The sequence below is a fragment of the Saimiri boliviensis genome, chromosome 14, assembly GCF_048565385.1.
Source record: "Saimiri boliviensis isolate mSaiBol1 chromosome 14, mSaiBol1.pri, whole genome shotgun sequence".
NCBI lineage: Eukaryota > Metazoa > Chordata > Mammalia > Primates > Cebidae > Saimiri > Saimiri boliviensis.
In genome coordinates this window covers 83,682,961-83,705,403 of record NC_133462.1, presented here as the reverse complement: position 1 = coordinate 83,705,403, position 22,443 = coordinate 83,682,961, and the positions used below count along the sequence as shown (strand labels likewise).

The 22,443-nt window shown below is 45.5% G+C and overlaps 1 protein-coding gene across 3 annotated transcripts in view; it reads right to left on the bottom strand.

Annotated features, from left to right (window-relative positions):
• The window catches only part of TBCE (tubulin folding cofactor E), a 73,258-nt gene extending 51,892 nt beyond the window's left edge, over window positions 1–21,366 (bottom strand). The window contains exons 1-3 of one of the 3 annotated variants that reach the window (XM_039464299.2): window positions 21,261–21,366; window positions 15,703–15,833; window positions 6,304–6,388 (exon numbers count right to left, since the gene is read on the bottom strand). In XM_039464299.2, coding sequence (XP_039320233.2) covers window positions 6,304–6,388; window positions 15,703–15,802 — 185 coding nt within the window. In that variant the 5' untranslated portion in view covers window positions 15,803–15,833; window positions 21,261–21,366. Of the gene's footprint in view, window positions 1–6,303; window positions 6,389–15,702; window positions 15,834–21,212 lie in introns of all 3 variants that reach the window. The other 2 variants (XM_074385340.1, XM_039464300.2) reach the window with 2 other exon arrangements.
• Window positions 21,367–22,443: the final 1,077 nt, after the last annotated feature.

The following is a 22,443-nucleotide window of genomic DNA, read 5'->3' as shown; positions in this document are numbered from 1 at the left end:
ATTATTTTGAGACAGAGTCTTGCTCTTGTGGCCCAGGCTGGAGTGCAACAGCACAATCTTGGCTCACTGCCACCTCCGCCTCCAGGGTTCAAGCGATTCTCCTGCTTCAGCCTCCTAAGTAGCTGGGATTACAGGAGCCTGCCACCACGCCTGGCTAATTTTTGTATTTTTAGTAGATACGAGGTTTCACCATGTTGGCCAAGCTAGTCTCAAACTCCTGACCTCGCGATCCAGCTGCCTCAGCCTCCCAAAGTCCTTGGATTACAGGCGTGAGCCACCACATCCGGCCCCATATAATTTTTTAATGTTAACAAAGTGCCTATTTAAATTTTAAATAGAGTAATTTATGGCCGGGCGCAGTGGCTCAAGCCTGTAATCCCAGCACTTTGGGAGGCGGAGGCGGGCGGATCATGAGGTCAAGAGATCGAGACCAGCCTGGTCAACATGGTGAAACCCTGTCTCTACTAAAAATACAAAAAATTAGCTGGGCATGGTGGCACATGCCTGTAATCCCAGCTACTCAGGAGGCTGAGGCAGGAGAATTGCCTGAACCCAGGAGGCGGAGGTTGCAGTGAGCCGAGATCACGCCATTGCACTCCAGCCTGGGTAACAAGAGCGAAACTCCGTCTCAAAAAATAAATAAATAAATAAATAATTTATAAGAAGATAATATGTGGTTCAATCAAGTAAATGTTTAGAGATGACAACACAACACTAGAAGACATAAGGAAGTAAGCAGATATTCCAACGGTAAGAATCCGAATACAGGCACCTGGGAGTGGTGGCTCACACCTGTAATTTCAGCACTTTGGGAGGCTGAGGTGGGCACATCACAAGGTCAGGAGTTCAAGACCAGCCTGGTTAACATAATGAAGCCCCAGCTCTACTAAAATTACAAAAAATTAGTCAAGCATGGAGGCAGACGCCTATAATCCCAGCTACTTGGGAGGCTGAGGCAGCAGAATCTCTTGAACCAGAGAGACAGAGGTTGTAGTGAACCAAGATTATGCCACTGAGACTCTGTCTCAAAAAAAAAAAAAAGAATTCGACTATAGGCATGCACCACATAATGAAATGTAGGTCAACAACAAACCAAATATGCTAAGGTGGTCCCATAATCACCTGGAGCTGCAAAATTCTTATCTCCTAGTGAAGTTGTAGCCATCTTAATGCTGTAGTGCAACATGTTACTTGTGTTTGTGGTGATGCTGGTATAAACAAGCCTACTGTGCTGCCAGTCATATAAAAGTACAGCACATTAAATTATGTACAGCACATATTTGATAATAATAAATGGTGATGTTACTAGTTTAAGTGTTTACTATACTATACTTTTTATCATCATTTTAGAGTGTATGCCTTCTATTTATTTTATTTTTTATTTTTGGAGACATAGTTTCACTCTGCCTACCAAGCTGGGGTAGAATGGTGTGATCTCGGCTCACTGCAACCTCCACTTCCCAGGTTTAAGTGATTCTTGTGTCTCAGCCTTCCGAGAACCTGGGATTACACAGGCATGCGCCACCATGCCCAGCTAATTTTTTTTTATTTTTTGTAGAGATGCGGTTTCACCGTGTTGGCCAGACTGGTCTCAAAACTCTTGACCTCAGGTGATCCTCCTGCCTTGGCCTCCCAAAGTGCTGGGATTACCGGTATGAGCCACCGAGCCCAATCAACTCCTTGCATTAAAAAAAAAAAAAGTGCCGGGCGCGGTGGCTCAAGCCTGTAATCCCAGCACTTTGGGAGGCCGAGGCGGGTGGATCACGAGGTCGAGAGATCGAGACCATCCTGGTCAACATGGTGAAACCCCGTCTCTACTAAAAGTGCAAAAAATTAGCTGGGCATGGTGGCACGTGCCTGTAATCCCAGCTACTCAGGAGGCTGAGGCAGGAGAATTGCCTGAGCCTAGGAGGCGGAGGTTGCGGTGAGCCAAGATCGCGCCATTGCACTCCAGCCTGGGTAACAAGAGTGAAACTCCGTCTCAAAAAAAAAAAAAAAAAAAAAAAAAAAAAGTTAATTGTAAACCAGCCTCAGGCAGGTCCCTCAGGAGGTATTCTAGAAGAAGGCATTGTTATTGTGAGAGATGATGGCCAGGTGAGCTAGCTCAGGCCAGGCACAATGGCTCTCACATTTGTAATCCCAGAACTTTGGGCCAGATCACCTGAAGTCAGGAGTTCAAGACCAGCCTGGCTAACATGATGAAACCCTGTCTCTACTAAAAATACAAAAATTAGAGTCTCAGCTACTCAGGAGGCTGAGACAGGAGAACTGCTTGAACCCAGGAGGTGGAGGTTGTAGTGAGCCGAGATTGCACCACTGTACTCCAGCCTGAGTGACAAATTAAGACTCCATCTCAAAAAAAAAAAAAAGAAAAGTAAATGACAGCCTTATGCATGTTATATAGCCCCTGTAGACCTTCCAGTGGGACAAGGTGTGAAAGTGGGAGACAGTGATACTGTGGTCTGGACTGTAGGCCTAGGTTAATGTGTGTGGGTGTCTTTAACAAAAAAGTTTAAAAGGTAAAAAAAAAAAAATTATTTTAAAAATAGAAAATTGCTTATAAATGAAGAAAGAAAATATTTGTGTACAGCTGTACCAAGTGTTGATGTTTGAAATATGCTGATGTTTTAAGTTATTACAATTGAGTGAAAAAGTTTTAAAAATTTAAAAGTTGGCTGGGTGCAGTAGCTCACGCCTGTAATTCCAGCACTTTGGGAGGCCAAGGCGAGTGGGTCACCTGAGGTTGAGGAGTTCAAGACTGGCCTGACCAACATGAAGAAACCCCATCTCTACTAAAAATACAAAATTAGCCGGACATGGTGGTGCATGCCTGTAACCCAGCTACTTGGGAGACTGAGGTGAGAACAGCTTAAACCTTGGAGTTGGAGGTTGCAGTGAGCCAAGATCGCGCCACTGCACTCCAGCCTGGGCAACGAGAGTGAAACTGTCTCAAAAAAAAAAGAAAAAAGAAAAAAAAGGGGAGGGGAGGGGAAGGAGGGAAAGGGAAGAAGGAAGGAAGTGGGGGGAGGGAGGGAAAAGAAAGAAAAGAAAGAAAAAAGAAAGACTTCTTTATAAGTGTAGCGTAGCCTAAGGACATAGTGTTTATAAAGTCTACAGTAGGTTACAAGAGTGTCCTAGCCGTCACATTCACTCACCACTCACACACTCACCCATAGCAACTTCCAGTCCTACAAGGTCCATTGACACTAAGGGCCCTATGCAGGTGTACCATTTTCTTTTTTTTTTTTTTTTTTTTTTGAGACGGAGTTTTGCTCTTGTTACCCAGGTTGGAGTGCAATGGCACGATCTCGGCTCACTGCAACCTCCGCCTCCTGGGTTCAGGCAATTCTCCTGCCTCAGCCTCCTGAGTAGCTGGGATTACAGGCACGTGCCACCATGCCCAGCTAATTTTTTGTATTTTTAGTAGAGACGGGGTTTCACCATGTTGACCAGGATGGTCTCGATCTCTCGACCTCGTGATCCACCCGCCTCGGCCTCCCAAAGTGCTGGGATTACAGGCTTGAGCCACTGCGCCCGGCAGGTGTACCATTTTCTATCTTTTTTTTTTTTTTAAAGATGAGATCTCATTGTGTTGCCTAGGCTGGTCCTGAAACTCCTAGGCATAAGCAATCCTAATGACTCAGCCTCCCAAGTAGCTGGTACTAACTGACACGTACCATCCCACACTGCTTAATTTTTTTTGGTCTTTTATACTGTATTTTTACTGTACCTTTTCTATATTTAAATATTTACCACTGCGTTACAATTGCCTGCAGTATTCAGCACAGTAACGTGATGTACAGGTTCATAGCCTCAGAGCGACCGGCTATGCCGTACAGTAGCCTAGGCGTATAGTAGGCTATGATGTTCACACAAAGACGAAACCACCTAGCAGGCATTTCTCAGAATGCATCCCCTTCATTAAGTAATGCATGACTACACTAAGTCAATGTCCCTGAACCAAGACCTCCCATCAACATTTAGGACAAATCCTGCATCAACCAGGACTTGAAGAAATTCTTGATTTTTAAGCTCAGAGTCACCAAGACTTTGAAAATATCACTGTATCCAGGTACCATAAGGACCATAAAATTACGGACAATCTGGGCAAGCTTTTAGAAGAAGGAAGTAGGCTGGGGTAAGTTCCAAATAAAAAGTCCTTTTGCTGGGCGTGGTGGCTCACGCTTGTAATCCCACCACTTTGGGAGGCCAAGATGGGCAGACTGCCTGAGATCAGGAGTTCAAGACCGGTCTGGCCCATATGGTGAAACCTCATCTCTACTGAAAATACAAAAAAATTAGCCAGACATGGTGGCGTGTACCTGCAATTCCCACTACTCAGGAGGCTGAGGCAGGGGAATTGCTTGAACCAGGGAGGTAGAAGTTGCAGTGAGCCAAGATCGTGCCACTGCACTCCAGCCTGGGCGACAGAGCCAGACTCTGTCTCCAAAACAAAAGTCCTTTCACCGGAGGGTTTTCGAGGTGATCCTGGTCCAGGTACCTAAGGAATCTGTAAACCTGGCTAAAATATTTCTCCCTAAACTTATAACCTGTCCCTATAATCCTCAACTAACTCTTGACAGATTCAGAGCTGGCAAGTCTGCAAGCATAGCTGGCCTTTTTTTGCCCAAGCTGGAGTGCAGTGGCATGATCTTGGCTCACTGCAACCTCCACCTCCCAGGTTCAAGTGATTCTCCTGCCTCAGCCTCCCAAGTAGAGTAGCTGAGATTACAGGTGCCTGCCACCACACCCACCTAATTTTTATATTTTTATTAGAGACAGGGTTTCGCCATGTTGGCCAGGCTGGTCTCAAACTCCTGACCTCAGGTGATTCAGCCCACCTCAGCCTCCCAAAATGCTGGGATTACAGGCGTGAGCCACCACACCCAGCCATAGTTGGCCTTTTAAGAACATCCTGACTTACTAAAATTGTGGTTATCTAATTGTGACCCTCATTTTAAAGGTTAGTAAATTTGTCTTGTTCAAGGACCATAATAAAGACTATTAAAAGCAGGACTGGTATAGTGGCTCACACCTGTAATCCCAGCACTTTGAGAGGCCAAGGTAGGAAGATCGCTTGAGACCAGCCTGGGCAACAGCGAAATTTCATCTCTATAAATTTATTTTTTTTATTAGCTGGGTGTGCTGGTGCATGCTATGGTCCCACCTACTCAGGAGGCTGAGGCAGGAAGATCACTTAAGCCCAGGAGTTCAGGGTGTCAGTGAGCCATGATCATGCCACTGCATTCCAGTCTGAGTGACAGAACGAGATACTGTCTCAAATATAAATAAATAAATAAACCAAACAAACAAACAAGATTGTTAAAAACAAATTAGAGGCCTCCTGATTTCTAGGGCAATATTGTCTTCACTGTACCACACTTAAGAAAAAACAGCTTACTAGAGAAAGCTCCTTTTGAGAACTTGAAAACTAATAAAACCCAATTAACAACAAAAATTTAGAAGACAGGCTCTGCCTAAAGGCTCCCCAGCATCCTTTTCAGAGCTTCAGTTTTTCTGATATTAGGTGATCAAAAATATTAATAGAAATGCAGGCCAGGCATGGTGGCTCACACCTGAAATCCCAGCACTTTGGGAGGCTGAAGTGGGGAGATCACCTGAGGTCAGGAGTTCAAGACCAGTCTGACCAACATGGAGAAACCCCGTCTCTACTAAAGCTACAAAATTAGCCAAGCATAGTGATGCATACTTGTAATCCCAGCTACTCAAGAGGCTGAGGCAGGAGAATTGCTTCAACCCAGGAGGCAGAGGTTGCAGCGAGCAGAGATCACGCCATTGCACTCCAGCCTGGGCAACAAGAGTAAAACTCCGTCTCAAAAAAAAAAAAAAAAAGAAATGCAACGTAACGTGCAACTCTTCCCATGAGAAGAATTTTTTTTAAGAGTGGCTTAGCATTCCACTATTTAGATGTTCTATATTTTGTGTAATCAATTCCTTCTTACTGGATATCTAAGCTATTTCTCTTTTCCATTATTCACTTACTGGATTGTAAATTGGTAATGAGCTAGAAAGCTTTACATTCATCCAATTTACAGGACTGTCAAAAAACAATAAAGGACAAAGAAAGCAATGCCACCCATAAGGTCATCAGAATTTTTTTAAAAAGGGGAAAAATTCTACAAACAGCAATGACACCACAAATAAAATAACTGCCTTTTTAGAATACAACAAATTCCATAACTACTCCATGAGCCAATCATTTCTTCCTCTCCATCCTTCGTTATTCAACTATTAGTTATAATCTTGACTAAACGGCCATGCTGACTCAGAATGAAAAGTTACCTGCAGTTAAAATACACAGTCCCTTCGTGGCTTCCATCATGCTTTCCTCTCTCGGGATTGTCCCATTCTACTCCTAACCAGGGTCCTAGCAGAACAAGAAAAACCAAATGAGTAACAGTTGATGATACATTTTTCTGCAAGCAAATACCAATTAACAATGGAAACCATATCACACAGACACCATTTGAGGAGAACGAGATGTCTTTGGGAATTGACAAGTTAGCCTTACACTCAGGACTTCAATCAGCAAACAAAATGGCATGTCTAGCCGGGCGCGGTGGCTCAAGCCTGTAATCCCAGCACTTTGGGAGGCCGAGGCGGGTGGATCACGAGGTCGAGAGATCGAGACCATCCTGGTCAACATGGTGAAACCCTGTCTCTACTAAAAGTGCAAAAAATTAGCTGGGTATGGTGGCACGTGCCTGTAATCCCAGCTACTCAGGAGGCTGAGGCAGGAGAATTGCCTGAGCCCAGGAGGCGGAGGTTGCGGTGAGCCGAGATCGCGCCATTGCACTCCAGCCTGGGTAACAAGGGCGAAACTCTGTCTCAAAAAAAAAAAAAAAAAAAAAAAAAAAATGGCATGTCTGGATGAAAAAGCCAACAAAAACCACCACTGCAGAAAACAAATGGCTCAAATTTATTGAGCACACTGAACAAGATTGACCCTTAAAGACATTATGCTAAAAGAAATAAGCCACCACAAAAGGACAAACACTGTATTCCACCTATATGAGATTCCCAGCATAGTTACCACTAAGCTGTACATTCAAAACTGGTTCAGATGGTAAATTCTATGCTACGTGTATTTTACCACAATTTAAAATTTTAAATTAACAAGTGGTTAAAATGGCAAACTTTATGTTATATATGTAGCCACAATAAAAATTTCAAAAAGCCGGGTGCGGTGGCTCATGCCTGTAATCCCAGCACTTTGGGAGGCCGAGGCGGGTGGATCATGAGGTCAAGAGATCGAGACCATCCTGGTCAACATGGTGAAACCCCGTCTCTACTAAAAATACAAAAAATCAGCTGGGCATGGTGGCGTGTGCCTGTAATCCCAGCTACTCAGGAGGCTGAGGCAGGAGAATTGCCTGAATCCAGGAGATGGAGGCTGCAGTGAGCCGAGATCGCGCCATTGCACTCCAGCCTGGGTAACAAGAGCAAAACTCCATCTCAAAAAAAAAAAAAAAAAAAAAAAAATTTTTTTCATAAAAAAGAAGGAAAAGTAATTTTTTCCTTCAATTTCAGCAAAGAAAAACCCGGGCCGGGCGCGGTGGCTCAAGCCTGTAATCCCAGCACTTTGGGAGGCCGAGGCGGGTGGATCACAAGGTCAAGAGATCGAGACCATCCTGGTCAACATGGTGAAACCCCGTCTCTACTAAAAATACAAAAATTAGCTGGGCATGGTGGCGCGTGCCTGTAATCCCAGATACTCAGGAGGCTGAGGCAGGAGAATTGCCTGAACCCAGGAGGCGGAGGTTGCGGTGAGCCGACATCGCGCCATTGCACTCCAGCCTGGGTAACAAGAGCGAAACTCTGTCTCAAAAAAAAAAAAAAAAAAAAGAAAAACCCAATAAAGTTAGTCATTAAGGAAAAAGAAAATCCCAGATAGAAGCCTAAAGACATGGAGGGGGAATCTGGGGGAGATAAAAGGCAAGAAAAGAGTAAATATATGGGTAAACTTAAATTAATACAGACAATATAAATAATATAAGTTCTTTGGGTTTAAAATAAGCATAGGAGGCCGGGCGCGGTGGCTCAAGCCTGTAATCCCAGCACTTTGGGAGGCCAAGGCGGGTGGATCACGAGGTCAAGAGATCGAGACCATCCTGGTCAACATGGTGAAACCCCGTCTCTACTTAAAATACAAAAAATTAGCTGGGCATGGTGGCACGTGCCTGTAATCCCAGCTACTCAGGAGGCTGAGGCAGGAGAATTGCCTGAACCCAGGAGGCGGAGGTTGCAGTGAGCCGAGATAGCGCCATTGCACTCCAGCCTGGGTAACAAGAGCGAAAACTCTGTCTAAAAAAAATAATAAAAATAAAATAAAATACAATAAAATAAAATAACCATAGGTTAAAATAGCACACACTAGCCGGGCGTGGTGGCGCATGCCTGCAATCCCAGCTACTCAAGAGTATGAGGCAGGAGAATTGCCTGAATCCAGGATGAGGAGGTTGCAGTGAGCCAAGATCACGCCGTTGCACTCAAGCATGGGCTAGAGTGAGGCACTCAGTCTCAAAAAAAAAGAAAAAAAAATTAGCCCAGAGTGGTGGTAAGCGCCTGTAATCCTAGCTATTGAGGAGGCTGAGGTGGGAGAATTGCTGGAACCCAGGATGCAGAGGTTGCAATGAGCAGAGATCACACCATTACACTCCAGTCTGGGCAACAAGAGTGAAATGCCAACTCAAAAAAAAAAAAAAAAAAAACAGAAGTACAATTAATGTGATCATCATAGAAACTATCAGAATGGACTGAGTTAATGGATGCTACAAAGAAAAATGCACAAAATAAGGCCATTCTGTCACTGCAAAGCACAAGTCATTTTTCAAGCTAAAGGAGGAAGAAGGAGCAAGCACTTTGGGAGACCAAGGCAGGCAGATCACAAGGTCAGAAGTTCAAGACCAGCCTGGCCAATAGGGTGAAATCCCATCTCTACCAAAAATACAAAAAATTGCTGGCCATCGTGGCAGGCGCCTGTAGTCTCAGCTACTCAGGGGGCAGAGGCAGAAGAATCACTTGAATCTGGGGGACAGAGGTTGCAGTGAGCCGAGATCGTACCACTGCACTCCAGCCTGAGCAACAAAGCGAGACTCTGTCCCCGCCCAAAAAAAAAAAAAAAAAAAAAAAACAGAAAAAAAAGGGGGAGCCAGATGCGGTGGCTCATACCTGTAATCCCAGCACTCTGGGAGGACGAGGTGGGTGGATCACCAGGTCAAGAGTTCAAGTCCAGCCTGGTCAACACGGTGAAACCCTGTCTCTACTAAAAATACAAAAGGAAATTAGCCAGCTGTGGTGGCATGCACCTGTAATCCCTGCTACTCAGGAGGCTGAGGCAGAAGAATCGCTGGAATCCAGGAGGCGGAGGTTGCAGTGAGCCGAGATCGATCATGCACTGCACTCCAGCATGGGCAACAGAGCAAGACTCTGTCTCAAAAACAAAAACCCAGTATGAATAAGAAAGTAGACAGAGGTGGTATAAGGGCAGGCCTACCTACCTCACCAGTCAGATCCCAGGAATGTGGAATAATCTAGTGTAATCCAGATTTTTGCTTTCTACATTCCTGGTGAACAAACACTGATAGCCTCAATTTGTAAATTCCAAATGCACAAAAGACTCAACCAGAAAGTAGCGGACAGGTTTATTAATTTACAGTGATAAATAAAGCTGTCACATAAACCCGATTACTCTGGTCACCCTACTTTGTTTCTTATTCTTTATGGACTCAAGCCACATGAAAAGCCAATCATAATCAGGACCAACTTCAATGACATCACAAGAATTAAAAGTAATTAATCTGTCCGGGTGCAGTGGCTCACATCTGTAATCCCAGAACTTTGGGAGGCCAATGTGGGCATCATGAGGTCAGGAGATCCAAACCATTCTAATACAGTGAAACCCCATCTCTACTAAAAATACCAACATTAGTCAGGCGTGGTGGTACGCACCTGTAGACCCAGCTACTCGGCAGCCTGAGGAAAGAGAATCACTTGAACCCAGGAGGTGGAGGTTGAGTGACTTGAGATCGAATCACTTTACTCCAGCCTGGATGACAAAGTGAGACTCCATCTCAAATACATAAATAAATAAATTATCCATCTAAAAGGTTCTGCACAGCAAAAGAAACAACCAACAAAGTGAAGAGGCAACTCACAGAATGGGAGAAAATTTTTGCAAGCTACTCATCTGATAAGGGATTAATAACCAGACTACAATAAGGAGCTCACACAATTCAATTCGTAAAACATTTAATAATCCAATTAAGAAAGATGCAAAAGGCTGGGCTCAGTGGTTCATGCCTATAATCCTAGCACTTTGGAAGGCTGAAGCCAGTGGATCACCCAAGGTCAGGAGTTCAAGATTCAGCCTGGTCAACTTGGTGAAATCCTGTCTCTACTAAAAATGCAAAAAATTAGCCAGGTGTGGTGGCAGGTGCCTGTAATCCCAGCTACTGGGGAGGCTGAGGCAGAAGAACTGCTTGAACCCAGGAGGTGGAAGTTGCAGTGATCAGAGATCTGCACTCCAGCCTGGGCAACTGAGTTAAACTCCATCTCAGGAAAAAAAAAAAAAGAAAGAAAGAAATGGGCAAAAGAGCTGAATAGACATTTCTCTTGTACAGAAGACATACAAATGGGAGGCAGGTATATGAAAGAGTGCCAAACATCACTGATCAGAGAAATGCAAATCAAAACTACAATAAATATCACATCAACCCAGTTAAAAGGGCTTTTATCCAAAAGACAAGCTATAACAAATTCTGGAGAAAAGGGAACCCTCACACTTCATTAGTGGGAACGTAAATTAGTATAACCACGGAGAACAGTTTGGAGATTTCTCAAAAAACTAAAAACAGAACTGCTATATGTTCCAGCAATCCCACTGCTAGTTATACCCAAAAGAAAGGAAACCAGTAAAGAGACATCTGCACTCCCATGTTTACTGCAGCGCTATTCACAATAGCCAAGGCTTGGAATCAGCCTAAGTGTCCATCAACAGAGAATGGATAAACAAATACATACACAATAAAGTACTATCCAGCCTTAAAAAGAATGAGATCCTATCATATGCAATAACATGGATGGAAATGGAGGTCATTATGTTAAGCGAAATAAGCCAAGCACAGAGACAAACCTCACATGTTCTCTTATTTGTAGGAGCTAAACAATTTAAAAAATTTAACTCATGGAGCTAGAGAGAAGAATGGGGCTGGGTGCAGTGGCTCATGCCTGTAATCCCAGCACTTTGGGAGGCCAAGGCAGGCAGATCACCTGAGGTCAGGTTATTTTTTTTTTCTGTTTCGGTTTTTTTTTTTTTTTTCCAGACAGTCTCAATATCAGGAAAGAAAAAAACCCTTGCCATATTAAGTATATGTTAAAGACTTCCACGACCTCCATGAAGGCAGAGTCCACATGTATTTTGTTCAATGGCTGTCATCAAACTTTATTGCATATCAGAATCCCCTGGAGGGGCTGCTCTGTCTATAGAGTAGCCATTCTTTTACTCCTTTACCTTCCTGATAAACTTGTTTTCACTTTACAGAATTGCCCTGAATTCTTTCTTGCATGAGATCTAAGAACCCTCTCTTGGAGTCTGGATTGGGACCCTTTTCCTGTAACAACTTTCTGGTGACCACTGAAGGCACTATAATGTGGAAATCCCTGACCCAAAGCTAAGTTTAGGTAAGTGGTGGGTTTTGGTAAAGTCTTTACAGTGAACCACAGAAGGGATGATACTGAAGAAACCCCCTGACACAAAGGAAACAGACTGCAGCACTGATTGGCTGACTTGGGAACCAAGAAAACTTTTCTTTTGAGCTATTTCCAGCTTTCAACAATTGAGTAGGCGAGGCGAGTTCAATGGCTCATGACTGTAATCCCAGCACTTTGGGAGGCCAAGGCAGGCAGATCACCTGAGATCAGGAGTTCGAGACCAGCCTGGCCAACACGGTGAAACGCAGTTTCTACAAAAAATACAAAAATTAGCTGGGTGTAGTGACAGGTGTCCAACTACTCCAGAGGCTGAGGCTTGAATCCAGGAGGCAAAGGTTGCATTGAGCCATGATCACACCACCACACTCCAACCTGAGTGAAAAGAGGAAACCTCTTTCTCAAAAAAAAAAAAAAAAACAAAAAAACAGTGAAGTATACTCCTGTAAACAAAATTTGAAGCATATTTGTTTCCTCTACCTGATTTCTTCAGAACTTGGAAACTATTTGTAAGTATTCTTAATTTATGACAATATAGTTACTTGCATAAGTGCAATAAGAATCTGTTTTTTTTGTTTTTGTTTTTTGTTTTTTTGAGATGGAGTCTTCCTTAAGACGAGAGTGCAGTGGTACACTCTTGGCTTACTGCAACCTCCACCTCTCAGGTTCAAGCAATTCTTCTACCTCAGCTTCCTGAGTAGGTAGGATACAGGTGTGCATCACCACGCTTGGCTAATTGTTTGTATTTTTAGTAGAGACGGGATTTTATTATGTTGGCAAGCTGATCTCAAAACCCTGACCTCAGGTGATCCACCCACCTTGGCCTCTCAAAGTGCTGGGATTACAGGGGTGAGCCACGGTGCCTGGCAAAGAATCCGTTTTCTTCTGTAAAAGGACAGAATTGAAAAAACTGCTTATTTTACCAAGGCTTTAACTGGAATGACAAGCTTTCCTTCAAGGAATCAAACTTGACTTGCAAAGCCAATAACAGCCCCTTGGGAAAACATCTCACTCCTTGTCTCCACAGTCTCTATACAGGGTTCCTGACCTGTGGTAAGTATAAAATGTCACTTTCTCACAGGCCCAGGAGCCCCAATTTATCTTGGGAGGCCAAGAGGAGAGGAATTTACTCACCTGATAGGTATTTGATATTTGGGGTACAAACCCATGGCTAGGCTTGGTTTTAAAAAAGTCTTGCCCTTCCAAATAACAAAGGGGAAAAAAGTCTTGCCTGGCGCAGGAACTCACACCTGTAATCCCAGCACTTTGGGAGGCCAGGGCAGGCAGATCACCTGAGATCAGGAGTTCAAGACAAACCTGGCCAACATGGTGAAACCATGTCTCTACTAAATATACAAAAAAAAATTAGCTGGGTGTGGTGGCAAATGCCTGTAATCCCAGCTATTCAGGAGGCTGAGGCAGGAGAATTGCTTAAACCTGGGAGGCGGAGGTTGCAGTGTGCCGAGATCGTGCCACTGGACTCCAGCCCAGGCAACAGAGCAGAACTGTGGGACTATGTCTCCAAAAAAAAAAAAAAAAGTCTTATCTGAGGTTCTTTCTATGGAACAGAGTTCCATCAAAGCCCACTTAAAAAGAGCTTATATGAAAAATAATGATTTTTTTTTTTGAGACAGTTTTGCTCTTGTTGCCCAGGCTGGAGTACAGTGGCACAATCTCAGCTCACTGCAACCTCCACCTTCTGGTTGCAAGTGATTCTCCTGCCTCAGCCTCCCGAGTAGCTGGGATTATAGGGGCCCACCACCAGGCCCAGCTAATTTTTGTTTTTTTAGTACAGACAGCATTCCACCATGTTGGCCGGGCTGGTCTCAAACTCCTGACCTTGTGATCTGCCTGCCTCAGCCTCCCATAGTGCTGGGATTATAGGTGTGAGCCAGCATGCCTGGCCCAGATATTGCCTTTTGTCAGAACTTAAGAGTTACGAATGGGGCCAGGTGCGGTGGCTCACGCCTATAATCCCAACACTTGTGGGGAGGCTGAGGCGGGCAGATCACCTGAGGTCAGGAGTTCAAGACCAGCCTAGCCAACATGGTAAAACGCCATCTCTACAAAAAAATATAAAAATTAGCTGAGGACTAGCCAGGCATGGCAGTATAGACCTATAATCCAAGATACTCAGGAGGCTGAGGCAGGAGAATCACTTGAAACTGGGAGGCAGAGGTTGCAGTGAGCCCATATTCTGCCACTGCACTCCAGCCTGGGCAACAGAGCGAGATTCCATCTCAAAAAAAAAGTCGTGAATGGCTCTTACCATACTAATGATTTCTGACTGAGCTCCTAATAGGAATATCATTGCCCCTTTTCAGCCTGAAGAAGTTACAGAAGATAGATTTTCATCCCTCTGCAACCTTTAGGATTAAGGGTTCTCAGCCGGGCGTGGTGGCTCAAGCCTGTAATCCCAGCACTTTGGGAGGCCGAGGCGGGTGGATCACGAGGTCGAGAGATCAAGACCATCCTGGTCAACATGGTGAAACCCCATCTCACTAAAAATACAGAAAATTAGCTGGGCATGGTGGCACGTGCCTGTAATCCCAGCTACTCAGGAGGCTGAGGCAGGAGAATTGCCTGAGCCCAGGAGGCGGAGGTTGCAGTGAGCCGAGATCGCGCCATTGCACTCCAGCCTGGGTAACAAGAGTGAAACTCTGTCTCAAAAAAAAAAAAAAAAAAAAAAAGAGGATTAAGGGTTCTCTTATAAAAGAGAGGGGGGAAATGGCCGATGTGTGAACCAGAGCAACTCCACCTCAAATAGGCGCTAGGTAAAATGAGGCTGAGACCTACTAGGCTGCATTCCCAGACAGATAAGGCATTCTAAGTCACAGGATATGACAGGAGGTCGGCACAAGGTACACGTCACAAAGACCTTGCTGATAAAACAGATTGCAGTAAAGAAGGCAGCAAAACCCACCAAAACCAAGATGGCGATGCGCGGTGACCTCTGGTCGTCTTCACTACTACACTCACACCAGCACCATGACAGTTTACAAATGTCATAACAACATCAGGAAGTTACCCTATATGGTCTAAAAAGGGGAGGCATGAATAATCTACTCCTTGTTTAGCTTATCAAGAAATAATCATGAAAATGGGCAAGCCCTTAGGACTGCTCTGTGTATGGAGTAGCCATTCTTTTATTCCTTTACTTTCCTAATAAACTTGCTTTTACTTTAAAAAAGAAAAAAAAAAGAACCCCCTGGAGTGCTTTTAATACACAAATTCCTGGGTCCCACCACCACAGTTTCTGATTCTTGGTGAGGCTCAAGAACCAGCATTACTAACAACTAACCACATGACCCTGACACTGGCCAAGGACCACATTTTGAGAACGTGTGGTCTAAATCTATCACCAAGGCCCCTGTACCGATTCAAGCCAATTGTAATACGCAGAAAACAGTCAGATTTGTGTTGACTAAGACTTATGACTAAGTCTACTACATTATTACTCTATAAACCAGAAATTAACATCCAAAATGGAGAACTATATACTATACTGTCATCAGAAAGAAATACAAGCAAAATAATGCTGTAGAAACATAAATTTATACCAAAAAATAAGTTTAAAAAAGGTAACAAAAATTGTAATGTATATCAATTTTAACTGTATTAGACACCTACACACATGGATTAATGACAAAAGAAATTTCAAAAAAATTGCTGGAGTTGAAGGTTGTGAGGCTTCAAGACTTTCAGCTGTTTAAAGTTTCCTCAGAAGATATTTTAAGGTTCATTTTATAAAGACAGCAACACTAAATAATTAAATGGCATATATTTAAACAAAATCATAGATGCCACAGGATACTGTCACTCAAATAAAACTGGATACAGGAGGCATCTGTAAATTGGTTAATTTCCTCAAATTTGTGGTATGAAGTGCTACTGAGAAGCCTACACAGAAACAGCTGCAAAATACACACACACACACACACACACACACACACACACACACACACTACTTACCTGCCACAGGAGGGACAACACCAGCAAAACGTACTGTTGCATGTTCCCCATTAACTTCAACTCTTCGACCAATGACATCCAATGTCAATGTGTCACTCATTATAATATACCCAGAATCCAAAATATAAGATCTAGGAAGAAAAATACAACACTGGTAAGAACTTAATAAAATTCCTTTAAAGGATTTTTTTTTTTTTCTTTTTGAGACAGACTCCTGCTCTGTCACCCAGGCTGGAGTGCAGTGCAGTGGTACAATCTTGGCTCACTGCAACCCCCACCTCTCAGGCTCAAGAGATTCTAGTGCCTCAGCCACCGAGTAGCTGGGATCACAGAGGTGTGCCACCACGCCCAGCTAATTTTTGTATTTGCAGTAGAGAAGGGGTTTGGCCATGTTGCCCAGGATGGTCCCCAACTCCCGTTGAGCAGAGATCACACCATTGCACTCCAGCCCAGACAAGACAGCAAGACTTTGTCTCAGAAAAAAAATAATCTGGCCGAGCATGGTGGCTCATACCTGTAATCCCGGCACTCTGGGAGGCCAAGGCTGCAGTGAGCCCTGAGCACACCACTGTACTCCAGCCTGAGCAACTAAACGAGACCCTGTTGTGCAAAAAATATGAAAAAAGGCCAGGCGTAGTGGCTTATGCCTGTAATCTCAGCACTTTAGGAGGCTGAGGCAGGCGGATCACCTGAGGTCAGGAATTTGAGACCAGTCTGACCAATATGGCGAAACCGGCCGAGCCAACGTGGTGAAACCCCATCTCTACTAAAAATACAAAAATAGCTGGGCTGTGGTAGCACGCATCTATAATCCCAGCTACTCAGGAGGCTGACGTGAGAGAATCACTTGAACCCGGGAGGCAGAGGTTACACTGAGCTGAGATCACGCCACTGTACTCCAGCCTGGATGACAGAGGGAGACTCTGTCTCAAAAAAAAAAAAAAAAAAAAAAGTAAGGGGCGGAAGACAAGAAAGGAGGAATAAAGCACAGAAAATACAAAGTGCAGAAGATGGTACAAAAACCCCAAATTCATTCAGTCAACAATTACATTATGGAGTGTCTGCTAAAAGCCAGATACTATTTTAGGCAATCGGAATATAACAGTAATGAATTTTACAAGTACAGTACAATAAGAGATCTTAAAAAAAAAAAAAAAAAAAAAAAAAAGGCTAGGCACAGTGGCTCACGTCTGTAATCCCAGCACTTTGGGAAGCCAAAGCAGGTAGATCACGAGGTCAGGAGTTCAAGATCAAACTGGCCAACATGGTAAAACCCTGTCTCTACTAAAAATACAAAAATTAGCTGGGCATGGTGTCAGGTGCCTGTAATCCCAGCTACTTGGGAGGCTGAGGCAGAAAACTGCTTGAACCCAGGAGGCAGAGATCACACCATTGCACTCCAGCCTAGGCAACAGAGTGAGACTCTGCCTCAAAAAAAAAAAAAAAAAAAAAAAGGGAATAAAGCAGTAAACAAAACGGAAAAACACCTTCCGTAATAAACCCTCTATGCCAGTGAGAGAAAACATAATAACCCAGATAAATGACTATCACAGGGTATGTCATATGATAAGCGCAATGGATATGTTAAAGCTGACAGTGGCTTGTCAGAGAAGGCCTCCCTGAGAAGGTAACAGTCCCCAAAATAAGAGAGCGGTAAAGAACTGAACCATGTGGACATATGAGGGAAAGGAATACCAAGCAAAAATATCCTGAGACTAGGATGTGCTTGAGGAAGCCATAGAGTGGAGCAAACAGGAGATTAGAACAAGATGAGATCAGAAATGAAGCAGAGCCACGCTATATAAAACTTCATATATGCCGGGCGCGGTGGCTCAAGCCTGTAATCCCAGCACTTTGGGAGGCCGAGGCGGGTGGATCACAAGGTCAAGGGATCGAGACCATCCTGGTCAACATGGTGAAACCCCGTCTCTACTAAAAGTGCAAAAAATTAGCTGGGCATGGTAGCGCGTGCCTGTAATCCCAGCTACTCAGGAGGCTGAGGCAGGAGAATTGCCTGAACCCAGGAGACGGAGACTGCGGTGAGCCGAGATCGCGCCATTGCACTCCAGCCTGGGTAACAAGAGCGAAAACTCCGTCTCAAAAAAAAAAAAAAAACTTCATATGGCCAGGCGCGGTGGCTCATGCCTGTAATCCCAGCACTTTGGGAGGCCGAGGCGGGTGGATCACGAAGTCAAGAGATCGAGACCATCCTGGTCAACATGGTGAAACCCTGTCTCTACTAAAAATACTAAAAATTAGCTGGGCATGGCGGCGCGTGCCTGTAATCCCAGCTACTCAGGAGGCTGAGGCAGGAGAATTGCTTGAATCCAGGAGGCGGAGGCTGCGGTGAGCCGAGGTCGCGCCATTGCACTCCAGCCTGGGTAACAAGAGCGAAACTCCGCCTCAAAAAAAAAAAAAAAAAAAAACTTCATATGAATAATCCACTCTAATGACTTTGGCTTTTACTCTGGGTGAAATACATAGTCCTTGGGGAATTGAGAAGAAAGAGATAAATCTGATTTTTTTTTTTTTTTTTTTGAGACGGAGTTTCGCTCTTGTTACCCAGGCTGGAGTGCAATGGCGCGATCTCGGCTCACCGCAGCCTCCGCCTCCTGGGTTCAGGCAATTCTCCTGCCTCAGCCTCCTGAGTAGCTGGGATTACAGGCACGCGCCACCATGCCCAGCTAATCTTTTGTATTTTTAGTAGAGACGGGGTTTCACCATGTTGACCAGGATGGTCTCGATCTCTTGACCTTGTGATCCACCCGCCTCGGCCTCCCAAAGTGCTGGGATTATAGGCTTGAGCCACCGCGCCCGGCCCGATTTCTTCTTTTTTTGAGATAGAGTCTCACCCTTGTCCCCCAGGCTGGAGTGCAGTGTGTGATCTTGGCTCACGGCAACCTCCGCCTCCCAGGTTCAAGCTATTCTCCTGTCTCAGCCTCCTGAGTAGCTGGAATTACAGGGGACCACCACCACGCCTGGCTAATTTTTGTACTTTCGTAGAGACCAGGTTTTGCCATGGTTTTTAGAAGGATCAGTTGAGAAGCTGTGATACAAACAGAATGAAAGAGGAAAGGGCAGAAACGACTGCAGTAATTCAACTGAGAGACAATGTAACTTGAACAAGTGAAGGTGATGAGAAGAGCTTGGGAGTGTGGACAGGTGGAGAGTCCATAGGATTTGCTGATATATATGAAAGAGATTAATCAGGATTGACACCAAAGATTGTGATCTGAACAAATATTACAATAGTAACAATGAATGTAAATCTAATAAACCTGCCAGTCAAAAGGCAGGCTGGGCCAGGCATGCTGGCTCACACCTGTAATTCCAGCACTTTGGGAGGCCAATGCAGGTGGATCACCTGAGGTTAGGAGTTTAAAACCAGCCTGGCCAACATGACAAAATTAAGAAAAAGAAAAAAAAAATTAACAGTGGGGTGGTTTGTGCCTGTCATCCCAGCTACTCAAGAGGCTGAGGTGGGAGAATTACTTGCAACCGGCAGGCAGAGAGGTTGCAATGAGCTGAGATTGGGCCACTGCACACCAGCCTGGGCAACAGAGCAAGACTCTGTCTCCAAAAAACAAAAGCCTAACCGCTTAGATTAAAAAAAAAAAAAAAATCCCAGGGATATGCTGCTTACAACAGCACATAAATTATGAGCATACAGACAAGTTAAAACTTACAAAAGGCCGGGCGCGGTGGCTCAAGCCTGTAATCCCAGCACTTTGGGAGGCCGAGGCGGGTGAATCACGAGGTCGAGAGATCAAGACCAACGTGGTCAACATGGTGAAACCCCGTCTCTACTAAAAATACAAAAAATTAGCTGGGCGTGGTGGCGCATGCCTGTAATCCCAGCTACTCAGGAGGCTGAGGCAGGAGAATTGCCTGAACCCAGGAGGTGGAGGTTGTGGTGAGCCGAGATCGCGCCATTGCACTCCAGCCTGGGTAACAAGAGTGAAACTGTCTCAAAAAAAAAAAAAAAAAAAACTTAAAAAGATGAAAAACGTTATAAAACAAATATCAAAAGTCAGTGGCTGTGGCTTTATTAATGCCAGACAAAAGAGAAGTACTCTCTCTTCATCTCCACCTCCACTAACTTTCTGTAACTTTGGCAATTTGCTAACCCTGTCTTCCCGCCAAGACTGCTTCTCTGAGGATAAAGCTATCATACAAGCATTTGGATCCACCCACAACTTAGAACAGTCCCCATTTGGTAGGTAGTAAACACCAAGAAAAAATAGTTACTTTAGTCCAGGCGCAGTGGCTGACACCTGGAATCCCAGCACTTTGGGAGGCCGAGGCGGGCAGATCACCTGAGGTCAGCAGCTCGAGAGCAGCCTGGCCAACATGGAGAAACCCCGTCTTTACTAAAAATACAAGAATTAGCCGGGTGTGGTGACTCATGCCTGTAGTTCTAGTTACTCTGGAGGCTGAGGCAGGAGAATCACTTGAACCCGGGAGGCAAAGGTTGCAGTCAGCCAAGATCGTGCCACTGCACTCCAGCCTGAGCAACAAAGCAAGACTCCGTCTCAAAAGAACAAACAAAAAATAGTTGCTTTAAGTGCTCTCCACCTACTTAACGTCATTTCTCCGTCATAACCAATGTTAAGTGATTCGGAACGACAGGGTGTTCTTGAGCTCCTGTCCTCTGGTAATCTGCCTGCCTTGACCTCTCAGAGTGCTGGAATTACAGGTGTGAGCCATGGTGAGTAGTCTTTTTTTTTTTTTTTGAGACGGAGTTTCACTCTTGTTACCCAGGCTGGAGTGCAATGGCGCGATCTCGGCTCACCGCAACCTCCGCCTCCTGGGTTCAGGCAATTCTCCTGCCTCAGCCTCCTGAGTAGCTGGGATTACAGGCACGCGCCACCATGCCCAGCTAATTTTTTGTATTTTTAGTAGAAACGGGGTTTCACCATGTTGACCAGGATGGTCTCGATCTCTTGACCTCGTGATCCACCCGCCCCGGCCTCCCAAAGTGCTGGGATTACAGGCGTGAGCCACCGCATCCGGCCCGGTGCGTAGTCTTATGGGGCTTTTAGAAGCTGCAGCTGTGCCCTCCCCACTAGCTGGGGTTGGGTGGGCTCCGGCTGCTTTGGCCAGCCCCTGGCAGGGTCTGAGCAAGCGCTGCCTCCGCCCCAGGCGGGTTCAAGGAACACCTGAGCCTGGCTTTGAATGCGCTAAGAGGACACCTTGTAAAAGTTGTTGGTCGCCCGTACCATATTCACCTCTTCCAAAGTAACATGCCAATTCTCCGAGAGAAGCTTAAAATGCAAGGGATCACGTCCGGCTACTCCTAAATAAGGCCTTCCAGGAGGCGCAGGGCGGTCCCAACCCAGCCAGCTGGCCCGCCTCCCGGCACACACGCACTCGCCTTAGCACTCCCCTCGGGCTGGCACAACTGGGTTGGGTCAAAGTCGCAGGGAGCAGGCAACGCCCGGCTCTGGAAATCTGGGAAGATTCCAGGAACGGAAGAAAGAAAAAGCCGAGAGCACTGCAGGGAGACTCACCCGCCAGGAACGCTCGTTCCGTAAGCTCCCCGAACCTTTGAAACTCACCAGCGCGCCGAGAGACCAGGTGTTCTGAGCCGCGGCACCGCCCGCACACTGTCTAGCAGCGAAGCTTTACGCTATGGCCGGAAGTGCTATGAGAAGGCCGGAAGTCCCGCCTCTACGGAAGTGAGCAAAGGCCGCTGGAGCACAGACGTGAGAGTCAACGACAACGTTGTAGGCCGGTGGCGTCATACCCCGAGCCCCGCCTCTTAGCGGGGGTCCAAGCGATTTCCCATTGCTGAAACCTGGGATGGCAGAGCAACCCAGGGAACGCGCGTGTTCCACTTTGCTAGGAAGTGAGTTAAAATCCTGTCAAAGGGCCGGGCGCGGTGGCTCAAGCCTGTAATCCCAGCACTTTGGGAGGCCGAGGCAGGTGGATCACGAGGTCAAGAGATCGAGACCATCCTGGTCAACATGGTGAAACCCCGTCTCTACTAAAAATACAAAAAAAATTAGCTGGGCATGGTGGCGCGTGCCTGTAATCCCAGCTACTCAGGAGGCTGAGGCAGGAGAATTGCCTGAGCCCAGGAGGCGGAGGTTGCGGTGAGCCGAGATCGCGCCATTGCACTCCAGCCTGGGTAACAAGAGTGAAACTCTGTCTCAAAAAAAAAAAAAAAAAAAAAAAAAAAATCCTGTAAAAGGTTCAGGTTCGGCCGGGCGCTGTGGCTGAGGTCTGTAGTCCCAGCTACTCGGGAGGCTGAGGCAGGAGAATCGCTTGAATCCGGGAGTCAGAGGTTGCAGTGGCCTGATCTGAGATCATGCCACTGGGCAACAGATCCAGCCTGGGCAACAGAGCGAGACTCCGTCTCAAAAAAACAAACAACAACAACAACAAAAAACAATAAAAATGTAAAAAGTACTGACTTCAGAAGAGCACAGGAGGCAGATTTGAGCTGGACTCCTGTCTCTTTGTTGGCTGACTCACAATAACGATTATTGCTTGAACCCAGGAGGCGGGGGCAGCAGTGAGCCGAGATCATGCCACTGCAATCCAGCTGGGGCAACAGAGCCAGACCCTGTCTCAAGAAAGTTTTTTATTGACTCAAAATTTCACCCAAACAGCCAGGCACAGTGGCTCAACGCCTGTAATCCCCACACCTTCGGAGGCCAAGGTGGGAGGCTCACTTGAGCCCAGGAGTTGGAGACCAGCGTGGGCAACATAGAGACCCATACTCTACCAATAAATAAA